The sequence below is a fragment of the Tenrec ecaudatus genome, chromosome 6 (assembly GCF_050624435.1).
Source record: "Tenrec ecaudatus isolate mTenEca1 chromosome 6, mTenEca1.hap1, whole genome shotgun sequence".
NCBI lineage: Eukaryota > Metazoa > Chordata > Mammalia > Afrosoricida > Tenrecidae > Tenrec > Tenrec ecaudatus.
The window spans coordinates 19625736-19638563 of NC_134535.1; the positions used below are offsets into that span (position 1 = coordinate 19625736).

At 44.2% G+C, this 12828-nt stretch overlaps 1 protein-coding gene and 1 non-coding gene across 2 annotated transcripts in view; both read right to left on the minus strand.

Moving 5' to 3' along the window:
• Nucleotides 1-12828, minus strand: part of POLR3B (RNA polymerase III subunit B) — a 131351-nt gene that overhangs the window by 101232 nt on the left and 17291 nt on the right. The window contains exons 5-9 of the mRNA XM_075551041.1: nt 12645-12720; nt 11204-11304; nt 9130-9221; nt 7638-7755; nt 5515-5623 (exon numbers count right to left, since the gene is read on the minus strand). Of these exons, the coding sequence (XP_075407156.1) occupies nt 5515-5623; nt 7638-7755; nt 9130-9221; nt 11204-11304; nt 12645-12720 (496 nt within the window). The remainder of the gene's footprint in view (nt 1-5514; nt 5624-7637; nt 7756-9129; nt 9222-11203; nt 11305-12644; nt 12721-12828) is intronic.
• LOC142451912 (U1 spliceosomal RNA) lies at nt 5959-6122 on the minus strand. Its single transcript, XR_012785017.1, has one exon. It is a non-coding gene; the product is annotated as a U1 spliceosomal RNA (small nuclear RNA).

Below are 12828 nucleotides of genomic sequence, written 5' to 3' on the forward strand. Positions count from 1 at the left end.
ACATACCAAGCACATGGTAAAAATCACATCACTGGTTCAGAAAGCTAGCTCGCAGTCCAATCTCAGCTCCACCAAGACTCGGCTCCTCCTGGGCTGGGCGCTGACACCCACCCGGTCAAAGGCAGGACGCTAAGCAAGGTGACCGTCAACAGCATGCCAGCTCCAGAGCCCAGTCTGCCTTTGTAGCTATTTAGTCTTTAGTCATCACAGCCACAAAGAAATGACACATTGCTATAGAAACGACAGCAAAATGCCCGGCCATTTACTCTTACGGAAACAATTTAGACACTGGAAAACTACACAGCTCTCTGTGGCTCTCTTTGTACTCAAGGGAGCTGCAATAATTCTACCTCAGTAATAAGTCAGGGGGATGGTCACAGGCAGATGGAAACGCCAGAGGTGAGCAGCCTCAGGGAAGGTCGTCCGGAGGTTGGCCAGCAGGACCGGCAGGGAAGATAAATATGGGAGGCGCACCCTCAAAAGTGCATGATGTCATCGCTCGCTGTGCATGCAGTGTGTCTAAAGTGAGACTTTTAAAGACAATTCAGAGAGAGAGGGGGGGGGGGACAGATATGCACATGAACGGTGATGTGTGGAATGACGTTAAGCAAAAAACGGGAAAGAAAGCAATGTCTTCAAACTGCTTATCTCCAGTGGCCTCTCCCCTTTCGAGGAGCCTGAAGTCAAACAAGGGGCAGCCCAGGCCTATCACGGTGCTGATCCTCCCTCTGCGCTTTTCATTGTTTTTCTTCAAAGAGCTGGCTCCTGGGAGCCCTGAAATGAAACCCTTTGCTCCCCACAAACATTCAGACCACCAAGGTCCTCGGAGTGGAAGTGCAGAGTGCTGTGGAGGGCAGAGTGTGAAGAGGGAAGATTCATGGGCCGGAGAAGCTTTGTAGTGACTCAAGCCCATAAATAAGGCTGATCTATGTCTTACAAGCTTTATCCATCATATTCAGACCCAGCATGGCATCTCGGGCCCCTGCTGTTTCTGTCACGTTTAGCCAATTGTTTGTCAAAATCAACAACCATCAAGACCTAATGACTGTCAAGGTCTGTGTTAGGGCCACACAACACAGAAAGAGAAACGATGTGACTCCTTTGGTGTCACAGCTTTTGCCCTGGCTTTGGGCACTAAATGGGTAAGGAGAACCAAGGCGAGAGGGTGTCGGTTCTATTTCTAGACACTCGACTTCCCCAAAACTACATTTTCCCATGAGCACTTCACAACAGCACCCCACCCCCACACCCCCGCCTGCCAAGAGATGGGAAACTTGCCCAAGGTCACCACCCAGCTAGGGAGAGATGCTGAGATTCAACCTAGATCTGTCTCATACTAAGACAGTCTACGCTGCCCACCCCCCCAGGCACTAAATAGTGGTTTGCAAGTGAGTTCCCGTCTGTCTGTTGGTGAACAGAGACCAAAAGAATGACTGTGTGTGATCAAAATGTAGTTCACTTGTTTGAACTAAAAAGGAAGAGAGACTTATGGTTCTTATACACTTGTAAAATGAATACATTTTAAGAAGAAAAATTGGGCAACATGTACCAAATCCAGGGAGTGGAAGGAGAGATGTAAAAGCATTCCCAGGAATTAACTCTTGCCACAAAAAAAAAATACCAACATGCACAGACAAGTATATGGCAGAGACAGTCATTCAGGCCTGGATGTGGCCCTAAAAGGTCACTTCCATTTTTATCTGATTTAGTTTGGTTATTGTTGTTAGGTTTGTTGTTTTATTTTTAAAATGTCTTTTCTATACATGAAACACTCGATAGGTGTGTACATCTATAGAGACAGTAACTGTAACGGTTTCTGGCAGGAAAGGTAAAGGAGGAAGGGGAGCCAATAATGAAACGCACAAGAATGAAGAAAATGTCCGAAAACTGGTGGTGGCCATGGCTGCACACCACTTCTGGGTGTGAGTAACGATTGGATTTTACTATATGCGAACTATAGGCCATTGAAACTTAAGGGAAGAAAGCAGGCCACCTACATGTACCTAAATAAGCCACACTACATCTACTCCATTTCCACACAGTTGCACTAAAAAGAATGATGCAGGTTTGTGTCCAGAGACACAGAAAACTAGAGATGATTCATTCATAAGTGAAAAGTATACTACAAATCAATGTGTACATGAATAAAAGTACAGAAGGGGAAAGGTTTGGAAAATGTACCCCCAAATGGTGTACTTTTCAGTTACTTTTAAAAGTTTGATGACTATTTGTAATTAGAAAATGAAACGGAGTTGAAAAATCTCAATTACTAGTTACATGAATACATATGAGGGAGCTTCTAAAAGTTCATGGGAAAGTTCAAATAAAAGGTGGTGAGATTTGTCCACGAATGCTTGACGCTTCTTACACTGATAATTTATAGTACTTATAGTCTTATTCTAAAAAGTATGTTGGCTGAATACAGGTACGTATTAACAACATAAAATTAAGTCAACGTTACAATGGATATATGTATGGATTGTGATAAGAGTTGTAAGTGCCCCCAATAAAATGATTTTAAAAAGAAAAAAGAAAGTAAATTTCTAGAAAAGAATGAAGGCAACATATGTACAAACATGCCTGAAACAATTGACGTATGGATTGTAATAAGAGCTGTAGGAGGCCCCAATAAAATGATCTTTTAATTAAAAAAAATTAAGTCAAAGTTGACAGAAGCAACTGTCCTATCAAAGTTTGTCACCTGCCCCCTTCCCCCTGCTTCGAAGTGTTTAACAAAGCTTTTCTGATTTTAGTGCTTGCAGGCGTCTAGTTATGCCTCTTCCACATGAGAGATGAGATGCTGTGCTTGTGCACACGCATTTATAACTTCTGGTCTCAGGGAAGCAGTCCCGGCATCTTCATGCCACTTTCCAAAAAAGGCCCTTTGGATGCCTGGGAACATACCGCCCTCTGCTGGAGAAGCAGGTTCACAAAGATAGACTGGACACCAACCTGGGCACAAAGGGATCACGACAGGAGAGCTAAGAGGACCACTGCGCTGGAAAATAAAAACCTTGAAGGAAGGTGATAAAATATTTCATTTAGGAATGCCCTCTGGACCTGTTAGTATTATCATACTACTCAGATTATTAGTACTGTCAGAACTGACTCGATGGAAATGAGTTTGTTTTTTATCATTAGACGGAAGCAAAATCTAAGCATTTGAATTGTAGTACTGGAGAAAACTATGGTCAGTACCACGGACTGTTTGTTAAAAGGGCAAGCAAACCTGTCTCGGACGAAGTAAGGCCAGAGCGCCCCCGAGAGGCAAGGGCGGGCACTCTCTGGGCATGCTCTCAGAGAAGGACAGCCTGCTGGCGGAGCGGAGCGGCAGTGAAAAAGAGGAAGGCCCTCGCTGAGATGGGCTGATAGAACAAGGGCGAGAATGGCACGGGAGAGGGCAGTGTTTCGTTTGTTGTGCAAAGGGTGAGGCAAACATCATCTTCGCTCCAAAACAAATTCACGCCATCAGTCAATGCCGACTCATAGCGACCCTATAGCACCTGGTAGAACTGCTCGTGGGTTTCCAAGACGAACTCCTCATAGGAGTGAAGCCTCATCTTTCTCCCTGGGACTAACTGGTGCTTTCAAACTCCTGACCCTGCCGTTAGCAGCCCAGCCCATAACTACTGTGTCCTCTGTCATGTCTAGACCTTTGAAGCTTACCAAACAGAAACAGAAGATGCTGCTTCCTCCCTCCATGAAAGTGCGTTTAGAATAGGGACACATCCAGGAGGAACCTGGCTGGCTGATAGTTAGTTGAAACCTGTGAGCAGCCAGGGGAGCACTCACTCCCCGATCCCCACACAGCCTGACCTGAAGAAGCCTGCCCTCCTCCTTCCACAACCCTGTGCTCCCCTAGTCCCCACTGTAACAAAGGCAAAGGCCTGTTTTACTCTCCTGAGGCTTATGCCCAAACAACACTTTTCTCTTTCAACCAACTTAGTTCCACCTCAAAGGATCCCGTTTCCTCTCAATGCACCCACACGCATATGCGCACCAGCACATTTGTCTCTGTGTGCGAGGGGTGTGTGTGTAGGTTTACAGAAACAGAGTAACAATTTCACATACTTTAATTAAATGAAGCTGAGTGACAAAGGTGTTTTAGCCATCTCTAAGATTATCTGACTCAAACTCAATGCCACTGAGTTAATTCTGACCCACTGACCCTATAGGACAGAGTAGAACTGCCCCTTGGGGGTTCTAAGACTGTAAGTCTTCATAAGAGTAGAAAGTCTCTTCTTTCTCCTGTGGAGTGGCTGGTGAATTTGAACTGCTAACCATAAGGGTCAGCAGTTGGGTAATCCACTACACCACCAAAGATCCTTCAAGATGATCTGAAATACAGGCAGTAAATACTCTTCAGCTTTTCGTTTCAGTTAAATTAGACACTACAATTGTCCTTATAACCAAATTATCACATACCAATTATTTTTCTGTTTTGTTTAATGATGAACATTCCAATTTAATTATTCACAGAATAAGTATAGTTTCCAAGCCAGTTACCGGTAAGTGAGCCACGACACAATTATCTGAGAAGACTACACCGTTCAAGTATTGTGTTTATGGGAAAGTATCCTTTGAATTCTTAGCCATTCAGTCACACACTGGAAGAAAACGAAAAGGCTGCAGACTGCAGATCCCTGCCGGGTGGCAACTCATCACAACTCAGAAGTCCATCCGCAAGACCAAGAGATGTGGCTTACACTCTGTGACCTCAACATTCTGCGGCTAGGAACGTAGCCCACAGATATTCTTGCCCATGTGTAACATGATGACAAAGCAGCATGCCACAGTATGTAGCAGATACATTAAATCCTTTAGCTGAATAAGCGGGATAGTCTATCAAGAAGAATATAGTCTCTCTATATGCAACGCCAGAACGCCATCTCCAGGATATATTGAAAATTACAAAAAGGAAAAAGCTACATATAGGACCAGAGGCAATCCAAGCAAGCTACAGTTTAACAAGGAGCAAAGGCCTACTTCACACATGCGTACGTGCTGCCTGGGTGCAGAGCACCCCTCCAGAGAGTCAAGAAACCGGCAACACTGGTGTCTACGGGTGCGAACTCTATGGCTGAGAACAGGGTTGGGGGAAGCTTGAAAAACCGAACTCACTACCATCTAATCCATTTGGACTGCTAACAGCCCTGTGGGAGAGAGCAGGCTGTGAAGCTGTACAGCGGGACAGACAGCCTCCTCTTTCCCCTTCAGAGCAGCTGGCGCATTCAAAATGCTGACCTTCTGAATCTGCCACCAGCTCCTGGCGGGAGGTCTCCTCAGCAACGGGGCACAGCCCTGTGGTACCTTTGGCATGTTTATGGTGCTACTTACTTTTAAACTCTCTGAACTCTGCTCTTATTTGATTTCAATTTAAAGTGCATTATATGATCGACTCAACGCCTATGCCACAACCTCTCTATTCCCAGAGATCCTTATCCTTCAAAGTGAACGTGCAAATGAACCAGAAAAAGAATCCGCAGTGACTGTCGGCCAAGCACGCAGCCTCACCTTGAATATGACCACAATGGGTATGTCTTCCGACAGAGTGTTGTGTCGCAGGTAAAACCGGCCTTGCTTCACAGCCAGGTTGGTCCTGCTTTTCTTCTCGTGCGTCGAGCTGCAAGGCATCGCAGACTGGTTCAATGACCCCTTCCGGTGAGAGGATCGCTCTTTGACTTCCAAATTAGAGAAGGCAGTTTCAAGCTAATATGTGTATTCACCAGGACCATCAAATCAATTAGATCTGACCGATCAATACAGTGCATTAACGTCTTTTCATTCTAATAAGCTACGCAGCGTTTTCTACAACAGGTGCCCGCTCGCACTTCCACAAATGCCGGCAAAAGGTACACGAGCTGCTTTCACGTTGAGATGACGATGGAAGATTTGCGGGGAAATGAATGAGAAGCAGCAGTTCACCATCTAACCTATTTCTTTTCTTTTTTTTCTTTATAGGGGAGAGCGCGAACATAGTCCCCCACTACCACAAATTATGCGGTCGAGTGTCCCACATTTGGGGAAATCGCAGGGGTCAGCACAGCCGGAGTGCAGTGGATAAGCCTCGCCCTGGGAAACCCACCTTTGTGATCGGGGTATCTCCCCTGCCAGGTCGGTATTAACCTATTTCTTTTCGATGCTGCATGGTTCACTTTGGATCCAGGGTGGGGCATGCGCTCGTGACCAATTGTGTACACTGGACAAGGAAAAGCCTCACAGCCAGGAGAGAAACTCCGAGGACATGAAGGAACATATTAGGATTTTAAACTCACAGTCCAATAAAACATACCTTTAATGTTGGTAGACAGTGGAGACAAAATGTTACAGCATGCTGGGCGTGAGACACTCAGCAGTCTCCTTCTGCTGGTGCCTCTGTCCATTAGGAAAGGAGCCCTGGTGCTAGGCACTGGGCACTAACTCCACAAGCAGCGGTTCAAACGAGAAAGAAGAGGCTGTCTGCTCCATAAAGATTTGGCAGAAATACTAAACTGGGTTACTAAGAGTCGAGATTGACTCAGTGGAATTGGGCTAGGCGGAGCAGTAAAAAGTCCGTAATAGAATTTAAAACATCCAAAAGATTTAATCAACTATCAAAGTGTCCCTTCTGATTGTCTGCTGTGCATTGTTACTTACATGCACTTTGTTTCCACTTACAAGACTTACTTTGAAGCAGCGTCTCCAAGGCTTAGCAAAGCCAAGTGGCTGCCACTTCAGTGCCCTGGTTCTAATGCTGTGCACAGTGGGAAGGCACAGGTTGTAGAATGAAAATAATGGGGTTCAAATGTCGGCTATCTCTTAAAATTAATGTGAGTCTAAGCTCCAAACCTACAACAAACCTGCCTGGCTCTTATTAAAACCAAACCCAAACCCAGCACTACTGAGGCCTTTCTGAATCACAGTGACCCTACAGGATAGAGAACTGCTCCTGTCGGTTTTGGAGGCTGTAAATCTTTATGGGAGCAGAAAGTCTCATTTTTCTCTAGCAGAAAGTCTGGTAGGTTTGAACCACCAACCTTGTAGTTAGCCGTTCCAATGCATAATCCACTACACCACCAGGGCTCCATAAGTGCTCAATAAATAGTCGTCCATGTGAGTTGCTTCACCCTCAGAAAGAAAACTGCAACAGTGGTGAGCTAATCAGTTCACCACCAGTTGTCTAAAGAAAACGTTAGTGCATGCTGACACCTTACTTATGCCACTTAGCTCTCTAATCCCCAAATTCATTAACTTCCCAATTTCAAATTACCCAGGATGATGAGAGAAAGGAACAATGTTTTAATGCTTTACTTAAACAATGTTTCATGGTTCCATTACTGAAACTACTCTTTGCTTGAAAACTGTCAGGAGCTTTGGTGGCAGAGTACCATACTGGGCTAACCACAAAGGCAGTAGTTTGAACCTACCAGTTGCTCGGGGGCAGAAAGATGAGGCTTTCTGCTCACATAAAGATCTACAGTCGGGGAAACCCCAGGGACAGTTCTACTCTGTCCTACAGGGTTACTGTAAGCCAGAATTAACTGATGGCAGTGAGTTTTTGTTTCTGCTTTTAAAATACTTACACAACAAACCAAATGCAAATAATTTCTTTACTGGGGTCATCAGAAAAACTTACCACCACCTCTCTTTTCCCATACCTGGTCACTGAAGCACCAACTGCCCCTTTCCGGTCAGCTTCCACGATGATCCTGTTCTTAGACAGCTGCTCCTGGATGAGAATAACTTTCTCTACTCCTTTGACAATGAAGTAGCCACCTGGCCAAAGGAAACGATTTCAGCATCACCACTCTGTCCTCAGACAGGCTGACTCAGGAATGGCAGCGAGCTCCATGATTAGAGGCCATTGCTTCCTGCTATACTGGGTGCTTCTAGTGCAGTGGTTCTCAACCTTCCTAATGCCACGACCCTTTCATACAGTTCCTCGAGTTAGGGTTAAGAAAAGAAAAAGTTAAAAAGAATTTTAAAAAATACAGTTCCTCATGTTGTGGTGACCCCCCTCAACCATAAAATTATTTTTGTTGCTACTTCATAACTATAATTTTGCTACAGTGATGAATCAGGCAGCTCCTGTGAAAGGGTCATTCGACCCCCAAAGGGGTCTCGACCCACATGCTGAGAACTGCTGCTCTAGTGGCTGTGCCAGTGCTGTTTCGTGGTTTGATCACACACACAGCACAGAGATGAAAATACAGAGCAGGAAATGTCTTATTGGCTATGTAGTCCCAGCACCTGAACCCACTGCAGCTGCATGAAGAAATATATTCAATAAATTAGTCTTCAGATTTCAGAGCAGAGAAATAATTTTAATTTGCCCTCCGTTTTCTAACAAATCAGTGACAGTAGTAAGCTAAAATTAGTTTTCCAAAATAATATTCTATACTTAATAAGAGCAATACAACTTTGTCATATATTTCTTTTCTTACAATTCAGAGTAAGAAAAACTTACACTTCATGGGGCAGTAGTATATAAGCAAAGATAAAGCAATACATTTGACTTATGCGATATTTTGTTATCTACTAAACTATATTATTTATTAACTTATAAAACCCAGGATTCTGTATCAATGCAGCCTTAGGGGAATTAAAACAACTGAAAAAAAATCAGTATCAAAAAGGTAAGGAATTGAGATAAACTTTAAGTGTAAAATTTGATTATAAAAGAAATTGCCATGAAAAGGTACAGAACTCTAGCTATTAAAATCAAGACAAAAAAGACCTTCTGTTGCATTTTCCTGAAACGAAAAAAAAACCTGAAGTTATACGTGACTTTTTTAGGATTGTGCCAGATAAAAAACTCTATGAAACTCTTCTATAATATTTGAGCTTATATATCTATATATATTTTAAAAACCTATTGATCAAAGCAAAAAACTGACTAGTCATAGCAATTAAAAACAGGGAGTATTAAGTTCTAAATCTCGAGTGAAAAAACAGTTTATCTTTGAGGACTAAAGCCCAATAAAAAGTTGAAGTCTAATGTCTAGAGGTCTTGTGAACAGATTTTATCCAGCAAGTTCACTACACAGCAGAAAAGGCCGGCACTATTTTTGAATAAATCTAACAACAGTAAAACAAAATGCAAGAAAACGTGTGTGGGGTTGTGGGATAAACCTGAGAAAACAAACATACCTGGGTCTAAAGGACACTCATTCAATTTAGCAAATTCTGCTGGTGTTTTTCCTGTAAGAACGCAGTTTGAACTACGTAGCATTATGGGCATTCTGTTAAAATAAAGAGAAAATATCATACAATGTATTGATGGTCACTGACAAAAATGCTGAAAAATACACAAAACGTATGCGCACATCACTGAGGGGATTGGCATTTCTGTTCCTCGTGTTAGAAAAGGTAAAGGAAATTGAATTAGACTCTGAAACTGGCTCTTGAATATAGAGCACCTTAAGCAAATAGATGAAATGATAAAAGAGTTTAACAGAAAATTTCAAAAGGCAGCTGAAGAAGACAAAATATTATAATGAAATGTAATACTTTAAGTTAGAAAAACAAAAAGAAAGAAGATGTTCTTCACTTATCAAGTTGGGAGAAGCAAAGGAAAAATAAACCGTGACTCATGATACTGAAGGATTCAATGGGCAAAAAAGGGTTGCAGCCTTCCATATGGATTATGACTCAATATAAGGAAGACCAACACCCTCACAACTGGACCAATAGGTAACAAGAGGCTAAGTTGAGAAAAGGATGAACTTCAGGGAGTTTGTCTTGCCTGGATCCACTATCGATGCTCACGAAGCAGCAGTCCTACCATCAACAGACAAGTTGCATCAGGTCGATCTGCTGCACAAAACCTCTGCGGAGTAGCGACAAAGTTATCTGAGGACTACGGTGCAGTGCTATCAAGTCAGGTGTTCTCAGCTGCGTCACATGGATGCAAGAGTTGGATACTGAACAAAGAAGATCGAAGCTTGACTTGTGACGCTAGAGAAGAATATTGACAATACCATGGACTGCTGAAAGCACCAAGCTTTTAGCATCCTTGGAAGAAGTCTAGCCAGAGTGCTCCTTAGAGAAAAGGATGGCAAGCCTTTTTCTTACAGACTTTGGGCATGTTGTCAGGAGAGGCCAGTTCCCGGAGAAGGACATCATGCCGGTGAAATGGAGGGCAGGTGAAGAGGAAGCCTTCCAGGACATGGACTGGCAGTGACTGCAGCAATGGGCTCAGACACAGCTGTGAGGATGGCGCAGGACTGGGCAGTGTTTCATCTTGCTGTGCACAGGGTCGCTCTGAGTTGGAACCAACTCAATGTCACCTAATAATAACATGGGGAAATATTGAAGAATGCAGGAAGCATCAAAAGAATATGGAAGGAATACACAGTCACGATGTGAAAAAGGTTTGATTGACATCAAACCAGTTTCCGAGATAACGTATGAGCAAGCACTGATGGTACAGAAGGGACAAACCGAAGCTGCACTGACGTCCTTGGCAAAAACAGGGCTCGAGAAACTGCCAGGATACCAAGAGATGTTTCAGCAAATGGATGCAACACGCAAGTGCCCACTCTTCCCAACCAAGGAACCTGGCCACAGCTCCTTGGCCAGCCAACTAGGAAAGATGCATATCCGTGATCATTCCCCCAAAATGAGCATCTGCTGAGCTAAGGAAATGACTGCATGCTCTCATTACAGTGACACCCGAAGTAAAATTTTACTGAAGCGGATTCAAAATGGGATTCAGAAATGCACTGACCGGGAGCTGCCAGACACTCAAGCTGAACTCAGCAAAGGTCATGGAATGAGGGACATCACTGCTGACGGACGAAGGCTCTTGGCTCAAAGCAGAGAATGCCAGAAAGATACTTGTTTTGCTGACGATTCAGATCTATTTGACTGTACAGATCATAACCAACTACAGATAGCACTGCAAGAAAGGGAATTCCAGAACACTAACTTGTACTCACATGGAATCTGCACACAGATTAAAAGAAATTTTGAATAAAACAAGAGCATTACACATGGAAGGCCGATCTTAACTTTGCAGAAAAGGATTCTCAATGACTGACATTACCACCACCACCACCACACTGAGCTGTACTCGGCTCTCAGTGTTTCCCCGTGCTGCCTCAGTGGTCCAGGGTCTCTAAAGAACCCTAGGATAAGGCGCATGTCCCCTGCTTTCCAGAGAAGGAGATGGGGCAGGCTGGAATCCCAGCAGTCTGGCTGCAATGGGGACGTGGTTCCTCACCTGCCAATGGGCAGGGCGTTGCGGATGATCCTCTGGCTCCCTCGGGTATATTCAATGTCCACTGTGATGGGGGCAGAGTACGTCATGTCCCTCAAACGGCACTGAAAAAAGACAGACAGCTACTGAGCCTCCTCTTTGGAGAAGTGCCCTGACACTGACAAAGAGCACTGGCTCTGGAGGTAGGGAGGAGTGGGGCCACCAGTGCGCCTTGACCTCTCCTCCACTGAGCTGCTCTGCACAGGGAGCTGTGAGCTTACTTCTCCAGGAGAACAATGCCATGGGGTGACAAGGTATCTCCCTGCACCCCTCCCCCTGCTGGCTTGAAAACAGAACGATAAACCTGGTACTGGCTCTCTTCACATGGGTCCAATGATGTTACTATCATCAGTCTGCTCCCTTATCCTGAAAGGGTTAAACTGCCCTCTGCAATCTGGGTCCATGGAAAACAATCAAGAGGCCAGGGTTGTTTGTCAAAACTGCTACAACTAGTATAAAAACTGAAGTACACAGGTGTATACACACACATACACACAGTTAGAGTCTACTATTGACTCCCATGACTGATGACCTACCCACCTTCTTTCCTACTATCCCGTCTCACCAAGAAACAAAATTCCTCCGGGCAATCTCTGCGCTCTCTCCCTCTACTTGCAATGATCCCTGTTATGTTTCATCAAATCAGGAAGACTACATATATTAACAATGGTGGATATGATCTCAGTCTCCCAGAACTACAACCTTCTCTATCCTGTCCCTTCTCTAAACTTAGTAACAAAGTTTAGAAAGTGACTTAGCAATTGTCAACGGTTACTAAAATCTTGAAAAACGAGAAAGATCTAGGGAAAGAGAATGGGTGTAAAAGAGAGGCAGTTCAGGTCACTCGACGTCCCCAACTCTAGCACAGGCCAGATGAATTTCTTTAAATATATATATATACAATTCCCAATTACAAAAAAAAACCACTCCCTGTATGAATTTGAGGAAAATCCCAGAATCCCTTACAAGCCGAGGAATAGGTCTGGGCTCCTATAACCAACCCCCTCTGGCTCTACTCTCCTACGAGAGGAGACTGTGCTTCGGTCCTTTCCCCGTGCCGTACACAGGGCTTGCCGGGCCCTCATGCAGGGCTCAGCGAGGGGATCTGCGATGGACTGGGCACTGGGCTAGGCATGGGAGGGGGAGGGGGCAGAGCTCAGACACTGGACACCAACAGCACAAGCTAATTTAGGTGAAATGGCAGAATAAACAGTACAGAATTGTTCCCTGGTGAAGCACAGAGCAAAAAAGAAGTCATAGGAGTATGTATTTTGGTTATGTTTGTCTTATGAGAGACTCCCCACCCGCCTACGCACACCTTAAAATAATCTTTCAAAAGTACAGTTTAAGGCACAGACTACTCATTAAAGCAAAAAAGGGCAATTAAAATAAGGTTTGTAATTACCTCATGAGGGGACACTGGTCTCGTTACATTGAAGCTTTCTTCAACATCAGGAAGCCCGACATAGATGTTCAGATACCTGGGGAGCGAATGAGTGCGTTACTGTAGCAAATGTTTCGGTATGGTTGTCTGGCCATAGTCTTTGTTATTCCCACCAAATGACCCTTTCCTGACGAGTCTGGGTAAG